Raw genomic sequence first — 13,441 nt, 5'->3', positions numbered from 1 at the left:
TTCACTGTTAGGTATGATGTTAGCTGTTGGCTTATCATAAATGGCCCTCATTATATTGAGGTATGTTCCCTCTATACCCACATTGTTGATAGGTTCAACATACATTTATGATGAAAACAGTTTACTTTAGCAGAGTCCACCCTTGCCTGTAATATGTTGTGAGCTGCTTTATTCTGATCATTTTTTCTATTAATCCAGTTCTATCTTGGTTTATATTTATAGTTTTCTTCAAAATTTCTACTTTGAGGCATTCTTTCCTTTCTTATAACCTTGAAAATAGTGATTCTGAGAGGAAAGGAGAGCAAGAAACAAATTAATACGTTCAGTTTTCTGTTTTGAATGAGAATTAGATTTGCCTTAAAAGTAATCTGGCCTCTAGTAGAAGAGAAGATTAAAAGTGGCAACTGTGGGTAAAAATAGACCAGTAAGCAAGAAGATTAGCAGTTATTTAAGATAGAATAATTTGGTCATCTCTTATAATGGAATAGTGTAAAATTTTTCTTAAGGTAATTTTCATGATTAAATAGTATTTACTGTTTCTTAAATAAATTTTTTTTTATTTCATCATCACAGTTCTTCATTGTAGGTGGGATGTTTTAAAGCTAGGGAACTGAGGTTCAAATTGGGAACCAGCCTGCAGTCACCACGCCAGATCCTCTGGTTTTAACCTACTGCCTATAAGTGCGGAAAGGGCTTAGTTCTTCTGTTGACTGCGCCCTTTTTGTGTGTGTAATAAAGGACCTTGTATCTCAGGCTAAGGATTTTTTGTTGAGTATAAAGACTTTTTAAAGCTTTTAAGTTAGATGTTTAATCATGTTGATACATACTTGGTCGAGTGATGTTGGCAGGACTATGGTTATTGAAATAAAGGTAGCGAGCTAGGGGATGAGGATGTTGAAAACAGGATCCTGCATCAACTCTGAGAAAAGGCTAAAGTGTCAATTTGTGTAAGAACTATTTTCATAGTAAATCATAAAGGATTTGGTGGATTATTGGGTTTTGTCTTGAGCAGCCAGGTATTTATTGAATAATATTAATTACAGCTTAATTCACCTTTATACTGTGTGGGTCCTCAGGGAAGCCTAAGGAAACAACAATTAAGCTGAGCTTGATATAGGATAATCTGTTAGTAAACTGTGTGCATAAGTTGATTATGATAATGAAATTAATAACTTCTCCTCTGCTTCAATCAAAGCAAATTTATCTTTGTTCTTTTTCTTTAGTTGGAAGATGCTGGTTCAAGTAGTTTAGATAATCTACTAAGTAGATACATCTCAGGCAGTCACCTACCCCCACAGCCCACAAGCACCATGAATCCCTCCCCAGGACCCTCTGCCCTGTCTCCAGGATCATCAGGTAAAGTCAGCTGAGGTACTGCCTCATTTCTTCAACACCTTAAAAAAGTATCTTTCAGTATGTGTATTAGTCAGGATTCTCCAGAGAAACAGAATCAATAGGAAAGGGGGTGTACGTGGGATTGTGTGTGTGTAGAGAGAGAAGTTAAGGAATTAATTGGCTCATGTGATTGTTGGGGCTGACAAGTCCAAAATCTGCAGGGCAGATAGGTGGGGTGGAGACCCAGGGGAAAGTTGATGTTACAGTCTTGAATCCAGGCAAAATTCCTTCTTGCTCTGGGGACCTCATTCTTTTCTCTTAAAGTCTTCAGCTGATTGGATGAGGCCTGTGTCATTATGTTTTACTCAAATTCTACTGATTTAAATGTTAGTCACATCTAAAAAATATCTTCACAGCAGAATCTGGACTGATGTTTGACCAAACAGCTGCCAAGTTGAGACATAACTATTATAGTAACTTTTTTTTCCCTAATTGCTCTATTATCTCTCTTCAAATAATGTGGGCAGGCTTCAGTGAACTGAAATAATAATATTAATATATATCTGTAGTGTATACTATTCAGAACTCTAATGTACCCCTCCCCCAACCCTTAACTGTTTTCCTGTTCTTTGCTGGATTTATAGATGCATTTACTTTCCATGTCTTATATTTTACAGTACAGGTTGTCAGTTGAAGAATTCTTTGGTTTCAACCCAAGTTTAAAACATGTTGTTAAATAATGAAAAAAATTGAAAAATTGTTTAGAAGGCAAAAACTGAGGAAGGGCAAGTAAATTTTCAATTAGCAGTTAAAAAAAAACCATCAAAATTTACTGAAAACTATTAAAGTGTGGTTAATCAAGTCCATGAGATATTGCTCTCTTCCAGAATCCCAGTTTTATTGACCCTTTTACATGAATGAATGATTAAAGCAACTCTAAACAAATTGACAGTGCAGAAGTCGTTATGGGATATATTTTTTTGGTGTCAATTGATTATTCCTTTCTTACTGAAATATAACCACTTCATTATTTCTAGAGTAAGAACAGTTCAGGTTTAAAATAAGAGTTTTTCATGAGATGTATCATTAATACATTTTTTGGAATCATTATATTTTAGGTTTAGTATACGTATGCCAGGGTTTTTAAAGGAATGAATAATTAATAGGAATATAAGTAGGATATTTACCTAATGACGGGGTGAGACGGCAAATAGCTTTCTCTTGATCTCGTAGTTCTCATGGATTAAATAGTGTTGCTCTGAGAGGATTCTGAGAATGGTGTCTGGGCTCAGCTGAGAGAAACTGGATTGATCGCTGCCTACAATTATACATGACATTCTTAACTTACAGACTAAGACTAGGTCTGATTTCCAAGAATTGCTAAATTGCATTATAATAATCTTGAATTCTGTAACTAGTAGGTAGAATTCTGAATTTTCTTACCCTCATACATACCCATTTGACTTTCTGTTTTTCAGGTTTATCCAATTCTCACACACCTGTGAGACCCCCTAGTACTTCTAGTACTGGTAGTCGAGGCAGGTGAGTATTAAATTATTAATAGCTTTATTTTTCTTAAGAAAAATTTCAAATACATATTTTAAAAAGTAGACTATTATAATGAAATCCCATATACTTTTTCACTTATCTTCAACAATGATCAAGTTATGACCAGTCTTATTTCTTCTATACTCGCACCCATTCCGCCCTGGTCTGAATTATTCTGAAATAAATCTCAGGGATTTTATCATTTTACTTGTGACTGTTTTAGTATCTATCACTTAAAGATAAGGATTTAGAAATTTTATAACCATGCAACTATTATCACACCTAAAAAAATTTAATTGCTTGCTCTCTCACATCAATAGAGCTCTAGTTAATGTTCAGATTTCCCAGTTTTTCTCACAAATGCTTTTTTTTTTTTTTTTAATGGTTTCTTTGAATCAGATTCAGGTAAACTCCATCATTACCATCAACACATGTGTTGAGGTCAAACTCAATATATTTGTTGAGGAAATGTATTGTTTCTCTTACAGAGTTTTCCTCATTTCCCCATCTTGTCATTAAATACACTTGCCTGTTCTTTTTTTCTCTGTATTGGTATTTAGATCAGGGAGGTTGATTAGTTTCAGGTTTGATTCGAGGGAACTAGGTGGGAAGAATATTTTGTTGTAGTGATGTGTGCTTCTATCAGGATCACAAAATGTCTGGTTGGTTTTTTTGTTTGTTTTTTGTGGTAACAGCCAGTAATGATCATTGCCTTAGCTCTTTTCTTTTTACTGGTTTACAAATGCTAAACAAAGAAGGTATGCTTTAATAATTATTAGTTTAGAATACTTCTGTAAGCAGAAACTTTTTTCTATCAACTCTTTGATTATAAAAAAGGCAGAATGGGGGGAGTATAGCTCCGTGGTAGTATGCATGCCTAGCATGCATGAGGTCAATCCCCAGTACTTCCATTAAATAGACGAATGAAATAAATTCCTCCCTCCAATATATAAATAAATAAATAAATAAATTTTAAAGGCAGAATACATTGATTTTGTCTCCTTATTTACCTATTTTTATAATAATGAGTTGATTCCCAGTACCCTCCAACAGTGACCAATGAGTATTATTAACTTTATGAGCTCATACATTTAAACATATTTTATGTTCTAAAATTATAGATGTTATTTTTATTGGTGCTTAAATTGTTCCATATTTGGCCTGTCAGAGCTTTTTCAAGTTAGCTTCTTAGTTCTTTTGCTCTAACCCCAATAGTCTTTGAAAGCATTCTTGTTTTCTCTTAGATGTTCCAGATTCATCTTGTACATTTCTTGCCATAGGCCTGAAATCAAGCCATTTCTCTAAAATCAAGCCATTTCTCTAAAATCCTGGTCATGTTAATGGGGAAATGGTGCTCCGAGACAGTCTCCTGGGTACTAGGGACACATACTGCTACTGGTTATTCATGGTTTCTTATGTCTTTTTGGTGGACAGAGAGCTAAGAAATGGTGGGGTAGGGAGAGAGAGAGAGAGAGAGAGAGAGTGTGTGTGTGTGTGTGTGTGTGTTGTGTTAAAGATAAATGTTGACTGATTTTTACTCTTTAGTTTGAATAATTTAGTGCAATGTAATAAAGACTTTATTTAAGATACATGAATTTTTTATTTGTATATATGTGTTATATGCATTTTGAAGACTGGTCCTAAATTATATACTTTCTTGGCTTTGAATTACACTTTAAATAATCAGTACATTTCTTCTAAAAGTACAAATTGAGTGAAAGATGTTTTTGTTCTCGGCAGTATTGCAGTCTTAGTTACTCACTTCCCTTGCCGGTTGTTTTGCTTTGTGGTCTAGATAGAACTGATTAGTCATGTACCTGTCTTCTTAGCTTATCATCACATCAATTCAGGTAAAGACTCAGAGGCTAAAACAGTGATTCCTTTGAGAACATTTCATGAATCACCATTTTTGATTTTGTTTCCTTCAGATATTTGAGGGTAGAGAAGAATTTGAACTTTCATAGAGAGAGGAGCAATTACTGATATTCTGTACTACTAAGCCTGGGAAAATGATTGTTCCTAGATTCTGTGAATGAGTTACAATAAGTGCCTCAGACCATAAAATGTGTTTCTAAGGTCTTCTGAAAGTTCGATCTACGTTTTTAAAATTTTGAAGCTATGTTTATACCATACTCCTCTTAACTGTGTTATGAAATATCCTTATCTGCTATAAAGCTAATAAATTGTTTTCACTTTAATGAACATTTCATATAACTTAAGGAATTTCATCAAGTTTGACTGTATAGTGTATATAAAAACAATTACAAATATGTGATCTTTATTTGTTGTTTTTATTAGCTGTGGGTCGTCAGGAAGAACTGCTGAAAAAACAAGTCTTAGTTTCAAGTCTGATCAAGTGAAGGTCAAGCAAGAACCTGGCACTGAAGATGAAATATGCAGCTTTTCAGGAGCCGTGAAACAAGAAAAGACAGAGGATGGCAGGAGGAGTGCCTGCATGGTAAGTTCCCCCTGGAGTCTGTCAGGGATTTAAGGAGATCATTTCACTAGTTCTTCCATTTTGGGGTGTATTAATCTGAATAGTGGTCGTTTGGGCATTTATTCATTTTTTTTTTTATTTTTATGCCTGGTACAAGCCAAATCTCTCTTTTTCTAACTGATCTTTTTCATCTAAGTGTCAGCTGTAATTGGTCAGAAAAGACTTACTTGTTTTAAGTCCTTGTATTAAGGACTCATTTCAAATTATCTTTTAGTTTGGGTTCTTGTTCTAAATTTATTAATCATTTCAGTAGTTACATTGAGTCTCAGGCTACAAAAAGATCCTTGGCTATTTTCCTAGACCTATGAGCTCAGGATTAAGACTGCTGACATGAAAGAAGTTTAACGATCAAAGAGTTTTGTGATGGGAAGATTGCCTTTGGCTTATGAATTATTAATGACTTTAGAGTTCCTCAGATGGAACATTTTATAAAATTTATATGAAAGAAGGCCCAAGTCCCTCTTTGTCTCTTTGTTTAGAAATTTTAATCTTGGTTTTTTTCCTTCCTACCCAGGCATATGTCTCATTTCCCATATGGTTGGCACATAGAAGTTTCAGCTCAGGGTATCAGTATATTGAATGCAATTTATGTAGATTTAGAGAGCAGTGTTACCTCTTCATTCAGAACTTGGTTTGGAAAGTACCTCCAAAAAACTGGATGCAAAAGGATGATGGAAGAGTTTACACTGTCGTAATCTTAGTATGTTAAAATAAGTGGGCAGAAGAATATTTCAAAATTCTACAAAGCTATGCGACAGATTATTGAGTGAAAAATAGTGCATCACAGTCAGCTCTTGGCAGGAAAAGTATAACCCTGTACTTATTCCCAGTTAGTCTGTCTAACAGTTTAATTAATTCCTTTATTCAAGTGAACTAATACTATACTGCTTGCTGAAATCATACATTAACATGCCTAAATAATTTTGAGGTTATTTTTATTCTTTTACGTTACTAATAGGATGTCAAATTTTATAATTAATAATACATTTCAAAATAATCATGTCAGTATATCATGTTGTATATACATGTTGACAAAACTAAACACATACTGCCTACAATAAGGATTAAATGATTCTTCAAGAATTTGTCCTTGCTTTGTTTTAGTTGAGTAGTCCTGAGAGTAGCTTGACACCACCTCTCTCTACCAACCTGCATCTGGAGAGTGAGTTGGATGCATTAGCAAGCCTGGAAAACCACGTGAAAACTGAACCTACAGACACGAATGAAAGCTGCAAACAGTCAGGGCTCAATAGCCTCGTCAATGGAAAGTCCCCAATTCGAAGCCTCATGCACAGGTCCACAAGGATTGGAGGAGATGGCAACAGCAAAGATGATGACCCAAATGAAGACTGGTGTGCTGTCTGCCAAAATGGAGGGGATCTCTTGTGCTGTGAAAAGTGTCCAAAGGTCTTTCATCTAACTTGTCATGTTCCAACACTTCTTAGCTTTCCAAGGTACCAGTGAAATAACTGATTTTTCGTTGTTGTTTATTTTTATAAGCCAACCCCCCCCCCCAAACAAAGTTAATCAGGACAGATAGTCTTCTTAGCCAGTGCATAATACTTCTATAAAACAGGGAGCCTATTATTCCATTACTTTCTAGAGAAACAAGCAGCTGAACGATGAAATGTCCAAGGTCTAAGTTGTGCTTTAATGATAAAAAATAGACTATTTCCTGGCCTCCAGTTTATACTTAATTTGGGCAAATGAGATAAAACTAAATTATGAGGGGCAAAGGATTAGGGTGTTGAGAAACTTAGTTGATTTCCTCTTGAAGATAATTTTTTTATTTATTGCCATCAATCTTCATAGGGTCTATAATAATGGCTTTATTTGTGAATGCTATTCAGTTTGAGGCAACTCTATTTGGATCTTGCCAAAGACTTATTTTTCTCATGTTTGAAAGCTCTCAAAAGGCATTTTAAAGAAAAAACAAGTACTTTGTAAAAACACCTTGAATGTCTTGAGTTCTTTTAGGAATAGCTTCCTCTTGACCACTGGGAGCAGTTAATTGGTAGTTCCTGGCTGAAGCACTGTGTGTAGATTTCTCAGACTTTTTCTTTGATCCTCTAGTTGGAATGTCTTTTAGACATTAACTTTGGAATGGACAGTTAACTGAATTCCTTAGTTAGAAGAGAAGAACTTGGAGTAAAGATAAAGACTGGGGCAAAGTATGAGCATTGTCCTCAGGCTGTATGACCCCATGGCATCCAAGTCTGATTTCAAGCATTAAAACATTGATTGGTGGGCACCCAAGACTAGCTGATGATACTAGCTAATAGAGTAGAACAAATCTGGGTTAGATACCTGTAGTCTGGTTGTAATTCTGTAGTGAACTAACTTAATTAGTTTGGACAGTTCACTAATTTTCAGACATTAATTTCTGCATCTTCAGGTGGCAGAGTTTGGATTAGAAGACTCTTTCTTTTCTTACATTTAACATATTTTATGTTCTTGCAATTTCATCTCCAGTTGATTTCAGAGATCAAAAATAGTAGAATCATACTTACTTCTTTTAGCCTTCCTTCTTCACCAGTCCTTACCCCAAATTCTTTACGTGAAAGAAAGTAAACCAGTGTCCTTTGGAAAACTCAGCTTCTTTTCTACCTATAGATAGAAAATTCACATTTCTTCTCAGATTCCTGAGGAGAAATAATTTTAGTTGAATAATGCTCCCCTTTTTCAAAATTCAGCCTTTAGGATTAGAAAAGTAGTGAATGTATGAAGAGTGCCAGAATATTTTTTCTGAAGAATTACAATTCTTACTTAAATCTTAGAAGATATAGTCATTTGCCATAGATGTAAGAAGGGCCTTTTTTTTTTTTAACTTTTCTAGAAAAGAAAAGCATTGGCATTTTGGTCTTGAAACTAAGACTTCAGACTTTTTGCTTCTTTGGATAGTAACATCTGGAATGTTAGAATTTTGCCACTGAAAGCTTTCTCTCAAAGGCAGGTGCTTTGGAAGGAACTGAAATGGTTGACATAGTTTTAGTATAATCCCTAGACACACACATAAATATATATGGGGAGGGAAAGGGGAGAATGCTTTTGAAGTCATCATATTGGAATTTATGATTTAATAGAAATCCTGATATAAAAAAACCATTGACTGAGCAGATTTAAAAGACTGGTCATGAAAAAAGAATTGTTTTTTTGGCATGTTTAATACATGCCAAAACAGTACAAGGTACCTGAAGAACTCCATATCCTGTGCTCTTGTCTTCTTCATGCATATGGAGTCATTGTGATGGTAAAACCAGGGTCTTGAGAATTGATCCTGTGCTGCAAGTTCTGATCATGAGCTTTGTGCTATGAAGAGACTCCCTTTGAATACAGAGATACTGGCTTTATATTGCTTTCCAGAAAGTAATCAATTGAAGAATGGAAATGTTTTGGGAGGTTTTTATTATCCAACTTCACTTTATGAGATTTGGCAAAAACAGAACTTCTCTTTTCCACAGAACTGGAAAGAAACTGTAGACTTACCTTTAGGAAATCAGCTTCCCTAGGGTTTTATCATGATTACATGGACTAATTGCCTATTTCCTTCTTTAGTGGAGACTGGATATGCACATTTTGCAGAGATATTGGGAAACCAGAAGTTGAATATGATTGTGATAACTTGCAACATACTAAGAAGGGGAAAACTGCACAGGGGTTAAGTCCCGTGGACCAAAGGGTAAGTGTCAAAAAAGTTGATTATTATTAGGGATTCTGTAGTTGTCTGGCTATATGTCTTTTTTTTTTTCCTTCAGTGTAATATACATGTAACCTGATAAATTTTCACTTTTTAAGCTCAGCATCTGATGGTGTATTCATGATTTCTGAAATCTTTATCTCTAGCCCTCAGCTCCAGGCTCTTATGTCTGGCTTTGTCACACTTAGCATTTCCTAACCAAAATCTTGATTTTTAATCCTCTCCTTCAGAAAGCAAAGGCAGTAAAAACAAGCTAATAACAACATAAAAAACTTGCATTCCTCCCTCAATAATCCCCATTATCATATGGTACCACCAGTCATCTCTGTTGCTCAAGCCAGAAATGTATTAGAAATAGAAGAATCAGGAATGACTATAATACTGTTTTTTCCCCCCTGACTATTCTTCTTAGGCAGTCATCATAGTTTTTCATCTGCACTATTGTAATAATCTCTTCACTGAACTCCTTGTTTGTACTTTTGCCCACTTACAGTCCATTTTCTATGCAGTGCATAGACTTGTTTACATATTAAAAACTATCACTTCCTTACTTAAAATCCTCTAATAGCTTTCCATCGTATGAAGAATGAAATACAAATTCCTCTCCTCATTTCACTCAGATTTCTGCTGATCTGGTCTGTAGTCTGATCTCTAATGACAAAATATCTTTCACATAATTCTGTGGTCATTACAGTTATGTTTGGCTTTGATCTGATGTATAAACTTGCAAAATCTGCCCTCCACTGTCTTTGAGGAGAAGGTATGTGTTTAGAGTATACAAACTTATATTAAAAGAAGTATAAGCAAATAGAAACTATAAATGTAAAATGCATTTCAATTTACTTCTGGTTTTATTTTTTAAATTCTAGAAATGTATTAAGAAGACACGGACAGGTTTTATTTAATTTTGAACCTCAGAAGAATCCCTTCAAGAAAGGGAGTAGCATGTATCTTGCCTTCCTTGGGGAATTATAATGAGTAGCAACAGTGATAAATTGTTGTACAAAATGCTGTATGTTGCTTTTATGACTCCTATCCATTTGCATAAATAGTTGAGGTAATAGTAGATGAATTACTTGAGTTATCAGATAAGAACAAAGGCACTCTATCGTTGACTATCTTCTGACCTATTTTAAATGAACTTACAGTCTCAAAACTAAACGGGAAGCAAGGTATCTTTCTCTGGGTGTATATATTTACTTGGATAGGTAGTAATGTGGGAGGCTTATGTTCAGTTTGTTGTAATAATACTTTGTACTGATAAAGTTTTCATTCTCAAGAATATCTTACTAGAGGAGGAAACATTTCATGGGTTTTCCTTTCTTTTCTTGGGCCAGAAATGTGAACGTCTTCTGCTTTACCTCTATTGCCATGAATTAAGTATTGAATTCCAGGAACCAGTTCCTGCTTCGGTGAGTTGTTTACCTTAGTACCTTCCTGATAAAGAAGTTGAGTATAATACTTAAACAGTCTAAGGCCAGAGCCCAAACTCTTTTGTTAAAACTCAGGCTTCTTGACCTCAACCAAGGTGCTCAAGTTCTCTTTTCTACTGGGTGGAGGGTGTAGCTCAGTGGTAGAGCACATGCTTGGCAAGCACAAGGCCATGGGTTCGATCCCCAGTACCTCCATTAAATTAATAATAATAAACCTAATCCCCCCCCCCACAATTTTTTTTGTTTTTTTTTTTTAATTTTTTTTTAACTGTTTCTTCCCTTGTTGGATTATTTTTAGGATTCAGTAGCCTATGTAAAATTTTTTAGCATAATAAAAGCTGATAAATTTCTTATTAATAAGTACTTTTGATGTTATTAGGACTAAATGGAGATTCACTTGTTAAAACTGGAGTTTGTTTTTAAAGATTTTTGTTGCTATGATGAAGACAATGAATTTAGTGTTCTCTTTTATTTTTAAGATGGACACAAAGGATACAAATATAATGGAAAGAGTCTTGAACTAGGAATTAGAAGACTTAACTACTTCTCCTAGTTCTGCCATTAACCAGCTTTATAACTGTGGGGAAATTACAAAATTTTCTGCCTCTACTTTTTAAACTTACAGTGGGGATATTGGACTAAATTATTTCTAAGATTCTAGTATATGTACTTTGGGGAGAAAATAATTTCTATGTAAGTATTAATTTGAATAAAAGTGTAAAGTTGACTCTTTCACACTGGTTCTGCCTTCATAAATCCTCTTTTATGAATAGTCAAGATTAAGAAAAGACTATGGGGAAATTTTGCAAGCCAACACCCTTTGTTTATCTTAAATGAACCTTTTGTAAGGAATAAAGGCTTCAAAGTCCCATAGTAAAAGGAATATCAGGGATGCTCGGGGCCTCATAAATGGGATGAAAATATGCTGCATGTATTTTATTTACTTGCCATCACTTGTTGAATTAAGATATTACTGAATACCAGGCCTGTTACAGAGCATTGAAATAGTAATCTGTTTACTAGCTAGGCTCAGAAATGGATTTTAAAGTACAAAAAGATACAAGGAAGATGTTTTGTTTGAATAGTAATCATCTGATACCAGGAAGCCTGGTCTTCAAGTTAAGGGGCTTTTCAGTAGAAAATGACTTTTCAATATTTTATTTTCATAACTGTTTAAATAGTTTCTCTGTGTTCAGTTATTACCCAAGGTTACAAAGTTTTGGCCAAGAGTTGGGGTCAGAACTCCCCGGCATGATCACTAAATGGTTAATAAAACTTGAATTGTGTTACTACAGTCTTTTTCCTTCTATTGCTGTGTCCGAAGTTCTTTATGTTACAAGGTTCTCTCTTTTAAAAGATACCGTATTATAATAATAATAATAATACATTTTGGAATCTGTTTTTTTCTTTTTTTAATAGGAGTCATACAATTTGGATGGGCTGGTGTCCTTAACACTAGTGGCTGGCTGCCCTTGCTGACTGCTTTCTTTCCAGATTTACTTATTAAAGATAGAACTGTGGGTCCCTCACTAACCATAGACCGCCATACATTCTGAATATGATTTGATTTTCATGATGTGATTGAGGCAGAAGATTTAAAGTACAATTCTCTCTACTCAGAATTTGCATGCAGCTGGCTCAATAATCAACACATGTTTCTCTCTAAAATTAATGTGCCATGCATTTCCAAATTCAAATTAAACACTTTGGCATTTTTGGAGAATCCTTATATATTCTTATTTGTTTCTTTAGATACCAAACTACTATAAAATTATAAAGAAACCAATGGATTTATCCACCGTGAAAAAGAAGCTGCAAAAAAAACATTCCCAACACTACCAAATCCCAGATGACTTTGTGGCTGATGTTCGTTTGATCTTCAAGAACTGTGAAAGGTTTAATGAAGTATGTTAGCTTCCAAACTATAGAGTCTTGGATTGCTAGTTTTTGTTTGCTTATTTTGTTTTTTGTTTTTTCTGCCAAGAAATTTTCAAAGTTGATTTTAAAAATTTATTCTGCTTCAGTTCTGTCAGAAGTGAAATTTGATTGCATCCACAGCTCCAAAGAAGAAAGCTTACTGCATGTATTTTGAAGTATATACTTAAATATAATATAATAAATTAGGAATATTATTGAATACCCCTTCCTGAACATGTTGAGGCTTCAGATAAGTATAGAAAGTAATCTGTAGTTAAGTATATTTTGTGGGAAATGATTACAATGATTAAAATGATTTTGAGTACATTTAGGAAAGGTATTTGTACTAGTGTCCTTTGATTTCATTATTGACCATATAAATAATAGAGCCTTAAAATTATAAACTCAGGTGGCTCACCTGAATAGTAGCTCTGAGTATATAATGCTGAGTTCTGATCTCAGCAATGTGACTTTCATTAACTTTGGTTATGTATTTTTTTGAGACTAAAGATGAGCTCTCCATACTTTCAGAAGAAATGTGGTAGATATATACCTCCTTCAAGGAAATTTTTGTTTTCTTTGTGAAAGGTCAAGTCTCTTATTGTTAAGGAATGTTTTCATTATTATAGGAGAAAAAAATGGAATTGGATGAGGATCCACAAAATCTTCAAAAAGATTAATAACTAAAATCTTTATTACTGATGAAATTTGGGTGCCATGTGAATATTAACTAAAAAAATCACATTGAATCATTCAACATGTACTCAGAGTTGCCTCTGGAAGCATCTAGGTGACTTTTAAAAATTTAAACAAAAAGTTTCTTACTAGGTGAAAAGTTTAGTCACCTTTATAGTAATATGCCACAAAGAATATAGTAAAACCTCACTCGCTCAAAGTTAAATTAATACAGTCCCAAGTTTTGTCTTATTTTTCAATCCAGTTAGATTATTTTCAAATAAATATGCTTTGATGAACCATAGTTAGCACTTGCCGGGAAGAAGACCCCTTTTAACT

General features: G+C 34.2%; 1 protein-coding gene across 4 annotated transcripts in view; it reads left to right on the top strand.

The window, feature by feature from the left end:
* TRIM33 (tripartite motif containing 33) overlaps positions 1–13,441 on the top strand; it is a 114,687-nt gene that overhangs the window by 95,775 nt on the left and 5,471 nt on the right. For 3 of the 4 annotated variants that reach the window (XM_064488863.1, XM_064488861.1, XM_010976106.3), the window contains 7 exons: positions 1,224–1,356; positions 2,814–2,877; positions 5,182–5,341; positions 6,485–6,834; positions 8,936–9,059; positions 10,415–10,489; positions 12,263–12,415. In XM_064488863.1, the coding sequence (XP_064344933.1) occupies positions 1,224–1,356; positions 2,814–2,877; positions 5,182–5,341; positions 6,485–6,834; positions 8,936–9,059; positions 10,415–10,489; positions 12,263–12,415 (1,059 nt within the window). The remainder of the gene's footprint in view (positions 1–1,223; positions 1,357–2,813; positions 2,878–5,181; positions 5,342–6,484; positions 6,835–8,935; positions 9,060–10,414; positions 10,490–12,262; positions 12,416–13,441) is intronic. The other variant, XM_064488862.1, reaches the window with a different exon arrangement.

Source organism: Camelus dromedarius, chromosome 9, assembly GCF_036321535.1.
Source record: "Camelus dromedarius isolate mCamDro1 chromosome 9, mCamDro1.pat, whole genome shotgun sequence".
In the NCBI taxonomy this organism is placed as follows: domain Eukaryota; kingdom Metazoa; phylum Chordata; class Mammalia; order Artiodactyla; family Camelidae; genus Camelus; species Camelus dromedarius.
The sequence above is the reverse complement of the archived record's forward strand: the minus strand, read 5'-3'. Positions and strand labels throughout refer to the sequence as shown.